This window comes from Gigantopelta aegis, unplaced genomic scaffold (assembly GCF_016097555.1).
Source record: "Gigantopelta aegis isolate Gae_Host unplaced genomic scaffold, Gae_host_genome ctg7131_pilon_pilon, whole genome shotgun sequence".
Classification (NCBI taxonomy): Eukaryota; Metazoa; Mollusca; class Gastropoda; order Neomphalida; family Peltospiridae; genus Gigantopelta; species Gigantopelta aegis.
The window spans coordinates 1-9,982 of record NW_024535580.1 but is presented as its reverse complement, the minus strand read 5'-3'; the positions used below and the strand labels follow the sequence as shown (position 1 = coordinate 9,982).

Below are 9,982 nucleotides of genomic sequence, written 5' to 3'. Positions count from 1 at the left end.
GACAAAGGCAATGACACCAGCCAATATTGTTGCTGGGTTTAGATCCACTGTATATACCCCTTCAACAGGTATGCAGTATTACGTTACTTGCAACTTGAGGAGGATGGAAAATAGATATGATAGCCTCCAAGATGGGACTGTTTCTTCCTCTTTATAGCCCAGCTAAGTCTCATCCTCGTACCTGTATTACTTCCGATAGTGAAAGCATTGATTATTATGAGGAACACACACTTGTAGTGAAGACAGTACCTGTGGTTACTATGGTAACTTTTCTGCAGACGAAGATTGCATTACAAAAGTTCAGCCATCTACTCTTCATGATTTTCTTACTTTACCTCAGCTACCAAGTAATGAGAAAAAAAACCACAGTGCTCGTGTTTTACACAGTTCTGAAAATCTTCAGTTGATAAGAGAAAAAAAAATGAAGAAAGCATGATGAATTAAAAGCTAAAGATCTTAGAAAGCAACAGCGAGAAAAGAAGGCAATGGAACGAGAACACAGAAAAAGAAGGAAGTAGAGGAGAGAAAAAATAAAAGAGCAGTTGAAAAAGCCGAGAAAGAGAGACAAAAGAAAGAAAAAAAAACAAAGTGAACAGAGTACATCAAAATTTGATTTTACAGAAGAAGAGCACAGTCGGTTTTCTAGGAGGTATGAGAATGGTAATGATCTACCTGACATCAGATATGAAAAATGGAAAAAAATATTCCATCCTGAAGAATTATCTTTAGACGCTACAGCATGTAAATCCAGTGATGGAGACATCAGTCTCAGTGAAGTAGATGAGAATAGTAAGTGATACAGCCTGAGGTTAATTATACTTTGAATTTATGGCTTGCTATTTTAGAAAGTGCACTAGAACAGTCACACCCAAAGTTCTCAAATTTCCAGTATGTGTAATGTATATATATATTGAAGTATTTATGAGTTAATAATCCTTGTTACAGGGAGGAAGAGATCTACCAGAAGTACTAGCAAGAGAAGTGAAGAGATAGAACTCAGTGAATACGACAAGAATGGACTCAGTGATAATGGTATGTGACATTTGATTATAATTAACCCTTGAACTAGTGGCTTGCCATTTTAGAAAACTACACTAGAACAGTCAAAGACATTACCTAAAAAATTCTCAAATTTCCAGTATGTGTAATGTATATATATATTGAAGTATTTATGAGTTAATAATCCTTGTTACAGGGAGAAAGAGATCTACAGAAGTACTAGCAAGAGAAGTGAAGAGATAGAACTCAGTGAATATGACAAGAATGGACTCAGTGATAATGGTATGTGACATTTGATTATAATTAACCCTTGACTAGTGGCTTGCCATTTTAGAAACTACACTAGAACAGTCAAAGACATTACCTAAAAATTCTCAAATTTCCAGTATGTGTAATGTATATATATTGAAGTATTTATGAGTTAATTATCCTTGTTACAGGGAGGAAGAGATGTACCAGAAGTACTAGCAAGAGAGGTGAAGAAGAGATAGGACTCAGTGAATACGACAAGAATGGACTCAGTGATAATGGTATGTGACATTATATTATAATTAACCCTTGACTAGTGGCTTGCCATTTTAGAAACTACACTAGAACAGTCAAAGACATTACCTAAAATTCTCAAATTTCCAGTATGTGTAATGTATATATACTGAAGTATTTATGAGTTAATTATCCTTGTTACAGGAAGGAAGAGATGTACCAGAAGTACTAGCAAGAGAAGTGAAGAAGAGATAGGACTCAGTGAATATGACAAGAATGGACTCAGTGATAATGGTATGTGACATTATATTATAATTAACCTTGACTAATGGCTTGCCATTTTAGAAACTACACTAGAACAGTCAAAGAATAATCTGACAACCAGTATGAAAATATTCACAATATAATAATACAATTCATGTATTTTATTACAGAAAAACTATCAGCATGTTCTAATAATTTATGTTTTCACACTAAAGCAAGTAATTGGGTGGAATGTGAAAAATGTTTCCAGTGGTACCACATGATATGTGTTGGGATCAAGAAAGAAAAATCACTAAATTTTGTTTGTTTTATGTGTGACATATAATAATTAACTGCTAGACTTTTTTGTTGTAAAATTATTTCTTCATGCACAGTGAATTTGTATAATTAATAAACAGTATTTGTGATTGTCAAATTTGAGTTAATAAATAACAAGAACTTATCACCTACTTTAGAAAAGCACTTCTCTTAAATGTCCGTTTATTCGTCCATGAGTTCATGTTTTCAAAGAAATGTATATTAGAAAACTGTATGTAGAAATTTCTCCAAATTTTGACGGTTAATTCTTTACATCTTATATAGTGTTCAAAAGCAGAGAAAACGTTCAAGCTATAATTGTTACAAGATATGGTCATCGTTCGAATCTACATAAGAATGTCCGTATTATAATTATCACAAGTGTACAGGATATATGCTTGTAAATTGTGCAAAGAGATTTTTTTTCAGTATATTTTTTGCAATAACTATATGACGGATTGGGGCACTCGAAGCTGGTGTCGAAAGTCAGCTTCGAACGCTCCGTTTATTTAAAAACAGTAAAAACACCAGAGTGTCCGATCATCGAGCCACGCCTCTAGTATGGGATATTATTACCTGATGATATAGCCAGTGCTGTGGTCTTTATCTTGTCTGCATGCTCCACCAAGAATGGAGGTACAGGTTTGAAATGCCTACTTGTTTAAACATGTATGTTTATTATGTATAGGTGAATGAAATAATTATAAGACCAACTGCTCAACCTCATTAGAAAACTCAAAAATATTCATTTGAGAGTAACAGTTATAAATAAATTGATTTTTTTCATGATCAATTAGTAACCTTTTTGTTTTGATGAAATAACAGCTTGTGGCCAATAATTGTAGGTAGTATGTTTGAAATGTTAAAATGTGAGTATTACATGGTGTACAATTGCAACACAAACTTTCTGTAGTATACTTTACTACGAAATATTTGCTTGGTGTATAAGTATAATCAATGCTTTATTGCAATTAAACTGCAGGCCTCACTGTCACAATGTATATATGCTTAAGTATTATAGCTACTATTATATAAGAGTGAAAATAAGTTGATGATACGGCAATATCAATGAAAGCCTATGATGTAGCTTTATGTAGTGTAATGGGATATTATTATTGTATTAGTTCATAACCAGTATTTATATTCTACACTTGAATATATAAGATGACATCCTGTTAGCTAAAGATGTAACCAATGCTTTGGTTTTGTTCTGAGTGCACCACCAAGAACAGAGCATATATACATACACATGCTAGACTTTAATATTAGTTTACTTTACACTTTTTATAATTCCAATTAAATTATCTGATTATACGACCAACTTCTGAAGAATTTTTAGAAGAAAAAAATTGACAAACTTGAAAAAACATTCAAGAGTTTCATTTATTACATCTAGATTCCTAACAATACATCGCTATATATCTTAGTGATTTTTAGTCACGTGTTTACTTGTGGTTTATTAAATTATTGTTTAGTTAATATTAAAGGTGCTGCATGTAATAAGTGTATTTTGAAACAAAACGTAAAGTGCCGTTTGAAATGGAACGTTGGATAGGTCGTGTAGCTTGGTAACTGGAGCTAGTAGTGGTATAGGAGCAGCTATAACTGTAGGACTAGCACAGAAAGGAATGATAGTGATTGGAGTGGCTAGAAATAAAGATAAAGTAGAGGTCAGTGAATGAAGAAGTTATGGCTATATTTAGCTATATACCTTTTACAGGCTTTGTCCAGCCAGTTAAGTGGTGCTAGTGGTAAGATAGTTGCTATAAAATGTGATGTATGTAATGAAGAGGAGATAAAGAGTGTCTTTGCTGCTGCTAAAACTCAGTTTGGAGGTGTTGATGTCTGTATTAATAATGCTGGATTAGCTCATAATGCTCCAATATTAACTGGAGAAACTCATTACTGGAGAGATATGTTAGAGGTAAGCTAACAGTAGTACAAATAGTTATCATCATCATTCATCATTATAGGTCAATCTATTAGCACCATGCATTATAACACGAGAGTATATGACTCAATTGAAAGAGAGAGGAGTAGATGATGGACACATTATTATTCTCAACAGGTATATAAAGAATCCAATTTTTTGTGAAGGAACCTAATAATGTTGGTTTAGTATTGCTGGACATAAAGTGATCCAAGCAACACCTATTCATTTCTACTCTGCCACTAAATTTGCTATCACTGCAATAGTTGAGGGCATACGTCAGGAGTTGAGGGAGATGAAGTCAAACTGTCGTGTTACTGTAAGTACATATTAGTAAGTATGCAATATTAATTGTTTGTTGCAGTCAGTATCACCTGGTCATGTGCGTACAGAGTTTCTAGGGAGGCTTATGAAGGCAGATGATATCAAAGAATCAACAAAAATGTATGATTCAGTTCTTCCTAATTATGTAAGAAGTTAGGCACTACTTTTTTACATCTAAACTTTTAATAAATACATCATAAGATTTTTAATGACACATTTCTTCTTACAGGGTGAGGTGCTTATACCTGAAGATGTAACCAGTGCTGTGTTCTTTGTTTTGAGTGCTCCACCAAGAATGGAGGTATGTGCACATTACAATATATAAGATTGTGTAATATTTTTACTAATATAGGTGAATGAGATAATTGTACGTCCTACTGCTGAAGATGTTTAAAAAGAATTGACATCAGACTTAAATTAAAAACAATTTAGATTAGAAACTGTAGTGTCGTAGTTTTTATCTTTACCTAATTTTTGCTTAAATATTTGCTACCAGTTGTGTAATATTTTTTACTATAACTCAATGTGGAATATTATTTGAATAAAAATTAATGAACAAACTTAACATTTAAATGTTTTTCCCTCAGTCATATCTTTAGCTTATTGTTGTATTTTGTTAGTTCCATTAATTTTAAATACACTCCATTCCTGCTATACTAACAAGGAGCCAGAATAGCGATTTTTCTCCATGCAGTATTAATTGATCAATCACGGAGTAGTTAACTTCACAAAGGAGCGTTGGATAGGTCGTACGGAAGCCTCAGACGGACATTCCTTCCAATTTTAATATAACGGGATTATACGGAGTTTTAATGTCCGTATGTATGAGTATGTAATGTAAAGAGTGTGTTTGCTGCTGCTAAAACTCAGTTTGGAGGTGCTGATCTGTGTATTAATAATGCGACTAGCTCATAATGCTCCTTTATTAACTGGAGAATCTCATTACTGGAGAGATACGTTAGAGATGAAAAATGACGTTTGATGGTATAATGACATATCTTTCAATTGTCATTTGTAGATTAATGTATTAGCATCATGTGTTATAACACAAGAGTACATCTTTATTGTCAACAGGTATAGAAAATGTATTGGAATATGAAGGATAAGTAATTATGATTTATAATATAGTGACAGTGGTATTGGACATAAAGTACCAGCAAGAAAAGCTGTTTGTTTCTAGTTTGCTACTAAATTAGTAGTTAATTACTGCTAATGTTGAGGGATACGTCAGAGTTGAGGGATAAGGCAATCATGTCATTGTGACTGCAGAAAATGAATATAATATATTTAACTCGAACTTTTTTTCAGTAGAACCATATAACACTAGAATAATTCTATTCTGTATACTTCAGTAGATGAGTTCTAATTATGGTTCACTAACAGATATTGTTATAATATGTAGTACTCATAATTATTGTTATAATATGAGTACTACATTAACTACTACATAACTTTCTTGTTTTCCATTTTATTATGAAATATTTGTATTGGTATATAAGTGTAGTCATTGCTTTATTATAATATATATGATTAAGGAACACCTGTAGACCTCACTGCCAGAATGCATGTTTATTATCATTAAAGCTCAATTTGGAGGTGTTGATGTGTGTATTAATAATACAGGCTTGTCACATCAAACACCTATATTAACAGGACATACAGACCACTTTAAAGAAATATTAGAGGTAGGTATAACTCCAACATTTGTTTATCATATGACAATTTTGATCTTAGAGTCCTTATATTGTTAAAAATGCAAGTGTTAGGATTTTACTACTGGTTAAAGATATACTGAGCTATTGTGTATGCTTGGCAAAGAAACATTTTATTCATTTTTATAAAGCATCCTGATGCTAGTGTCATACTATTATATAATATAGTTACTACGGTAGGTCAATCTATTAGCACCATGTATTATAACACGAGAGTACATGACTCAATTGAAGGAGAGAGGAATAGATGATGGACATATCTTTATAATAATGGGTGAGTGCTGATATATTGTTTGAAAACACTGACCATTTAAATCACTTTTTAAACATAAATTATGTAAAATAATGCTTTATATTTTGCAGGATAAGCATTACAGTTAGGCCATGTCATTAGGTTTATTTTATTAGGAGTAGTCTATATAGTCACCAACACTTACCTTGTATTAGCCTTGAAACCCATTTTCTTATTATTTTATTGCTAGTAATTGCAAGTAATGAACAAATAATCAGTAGGTGGAGTATTTCCTGTACATAGAACACTGTTAAGGAGATATAACATCCATTACCAAGAGCTATAATATTGAATAATTATTATATTGGTATTATACATGTTGACAGTATTACTGGCCATATGATGCATCCTTGAAAAACACTTCATTTCTACTCTGCTGCTAAACATGCAGTTACTGCTATTGTTGACGGTATCCGTCAAGAGTTAAGAGAAATGAAATCAAAGTGTCGTGTCACAGTAAGTTTATATATTACAATTATATATTGTATATCACATGCAAAATAATATTTAATATTATTTTTGCAGTCTATATCACCTGGTCTGGTGAGGACAGAGTTGTAGGGAGATTTACAAAAGCAGACAAAATTGATGAAGTGACGAAAAGCTATGACAAACTTGTTGACAGTGTAAGAAGTCGTACTACTACTATTATGATGTCATAACTTGTAATTTTATTTGGCCTATCCTGAAGCTAAATTAGGTGCTGTATGTTGGCTTAACAAATTATATGTGTACACTTATAAGTATTTAAAATAGTATTTGTATTATAGTATGGGATATTATTACCTGATGATATAGCCAGTGCTGTGGTCTTTGTCTTGTCTGCTTCACCAAGAATGGGGTACAGGTTTGAAATGCCTACTTGTTTATACATGTATGTTTATTATTTATAGGTAAATGAAATAATTATAAGACCAACTGCTCAACCTCATTATTAGAAAACTCAAAATATTCAATTTGAGAGTAACAGTTATAAATAAATTGATTTTTTTCATGATCAATTAATAACCTTTTTGTTTGATCAAATAACAGCTTGTGGTCAATAATTGTAGGTACACTGTAAAATTCAATTCATTTAATTCAACCATTCTTGGTTGTATAGATTGCAATTGCAAACTTATTTTTGTTGAAAACTAATCACAATATTGTTTAGATTATTAATGTACTACTGCTTATGTAGCTACATAACCATCAATTTCATAAATACATTAGTAATCAAAATAGTATTGTGTTTACATTTTGCATATATAATAATGTATTAGTTAAAACAAACGATAAATTTTTACAGTGTAGTAAGTTTGTTTAAAGTGTTAAAAATGTGAGTACTAAGTGTAGTACAACTATAAACTTTCTGTAGTACATCTTACTATGAAATATTTGCTTGGTGTATAACAATAATCATTGCTTATTGCAATTAAGGAAAGCCTGCAGGCCTCACTGTCACAATGTATATATGCTTAAGTATTATAGCTACTATTATATAAGAGTGAAAATAAGTTGATGACATGGCAATATCAATGAAAGCTTATGATGTAGCTTTTTATAGTGTAATGGGGTTACTATTATTGCATTATTTTATAACCAGTATTTATATTCTATATTTTAAATTTTAATATATAAGATTAAATCCTGTTAGCTAAAGATGTAACCAAATGCTTTGGTTTGTTATGAGTGCACCCCAAAGAACAGAGTATATATATACATGGTAACAATAATTTAGACCATTTTTAATTTGTTACAACATATTATAATCATATTATTTGGCCCTATCACCTTATATTTTTTTAATGTCTTAATATTGTCTTAAATTTAAAACATCAAACATTTGTTTGACATAGCAAGCACCATCAATTAATATAAAATTATTATACATTACCTTTGCTTCCTGTGAGTAAAGGTTGGGTGTGTACTTGTGTATGTATAATAGAATGATTAGTATCAGCAAAAGTTGGCCATTTGGGAAATCTTAGTTTACTTTATGCTTTTTTGTAATTGCAAGTAAATTATGTTATCATACGACCAACTTCTGAAGAATTTTTAGAAGAAAAATTGACAAACTTGAAAAAAAACATTCAAGAGTTTCATTTATTACATCTAGATTCCTAACAACTACAATAGCTATATCTTAGTGATTTTTAGTCACGTGTTTACTTGTGGTTTATTAAATTATTGTTTAGTTATTATTAAAAGTGCTGCATGTAATAAGTGCCTTTTGAAAAAAGAAATGGAACGTTGGATAGGTCGTGTAGCTTTGGTTACTGGAGCTAGTAGTGGTATAGGAGCAGCTATAACTGTAACACTAGCACAGAAAGGAATGATAGTGATTGGAGTGGCTAGAAATAAAAGACAAAGTAGAGGTTAGTGAATGAAGGAGGTGTGGTTATATTTTAACTATATATCTTTAATAGGCTTTGTCAAGCCAGGTAAGTGGTGCTAGTGGTAGATAGTTGCTATGAAATGTGATGTATGTAATGAAGAGGAGATAAAGAGTGTCTTTGCTGCTGCTAAAACTCAGTTTGGAGGTGTTGATGTGTGTATTAATAATGCTGGATTAGCTCATAATGCTCCTATATTAACTGGAGAAACTCAATTACTGGAGAGATATGTAGAGGTAAGCTAACAGTAGTACAAATAATCATAAATCATTCATCATTATAGGTCAATGTATTAGCACCATGCATTATAGCACGAGAGTATATGATCAATTGAAAGAGAGAGAGTAGATGATGGACACATTATTATTCTCAAACAGGTATATACAGAAATCAATGTTTTTGTTAAGGAACCTAATAATGTTGGTTTAGTGTCGCAGGACATAAAGTGATCCAAGCAGCATCAATTCATTTCTACTGCGCCAGTAAATTGCTGTTACTGCAATAGTTGAGGGCATACGTCAAGAGTTGAGGGAGATGAAGTCAAATTGTCGTGTTTACTGTAAGTATATATTAGTAAGTATGTAATAGTAAATGTTTTTTGCAGTCGGTATCACCTGGTCACGTGCGTACAGAGTTTATGGGGAGGCTTATAAAGGCAGATGATATCAAAGAATCAATAAAAATGTATGATTCAGTTCTTCCCAATAATGTAAGCAGTTAAGCATTAATTTTTTCCACATCTATATGTTTTTAATTAATACCTCTAAGCTTTTTAATGACAGTTTTTGTGCCTATAGGGTGAGGTACTGCTACCTGAAGATGTAACTAGTGCTGTGGTGTTTGTTTTGAGTGCTCCACCAAGAATGGAGGTATGTGAACATTACATTATACAAGATTGTGTAATATTTTTACTAATAAGGTGAATGAGATAATTGTACGTCCTACTGCTCAAGATATTTAAAAAGGATGGACATCAGACTTAGATCAAAAACAATTTAGTTTAGAAACTGTAGTGTCTTAGTTTTATTTAATTAATATAGTTTTTTTACTAACTCAATGTGGAATATTAAGTAGATTAAGTACAGCTATGGTAACAGAAGCTTCATACTTAATGTTATTAGCACTTGTATTACATCATGAGAGTATATGGGTCAACTGAAGGAGAGAGGAGTAGATGATGTGAGTTGAGAACAGTGTTATGTTTTAGTGTATGTGGTTGCATGATACTTTACCAATCAGTATCACGTTGTTATGTTCAAATACAGCGTAGTTATCAGGTTTGTTAGTGGAGCGTGTATGTATACAA

The 9,982-nt window shown here is 31.8% G+C and overlaps 2 protein-coding genes across 2 annotated transcripts; both read left to right on the top strand.

Annotated features, from left to right (window-relative positions):
* Positions 1-3,582: 3,582 nt before the first annotated feature.
* LOC121366783 (dehydrogenase/reductase SDR family member 11-like) lies at positions 3,583-6,390 on the top strand. Its single transcript, XM_041491095.1, is given in 7 exon segments — positions 3,583-3,604; positions 3,607-3,713; positions 3,764-3,967; positions 4,017-4,111; positions 4,163-4,292; positions 4,527-4,598; positions 6,373-6,390. Coding segments are annotated over 7 exon segments (648 nt in total).
* A 2,135-nt stretch (positions 6,391-8,525) lies between these two features.
* LOC121366782 (farnesol dehydrogenase-like) lies at positions 8,526-9,158 on the top strand (the record flags this gene model as incomplete). The annotated part of the gene is made up of 3 exons (XM_041491094.1): positions 8,526-8,658; positions 9,016-9,049; positions 9,103-9,158. Coding segments are annotated over exons 1-3 (223 nt in total), but the record flags the coding sequence as incomplete, so codon positions are not given.
* Positions 9,159-9,982: the final 824 nt, after the last annotated feature.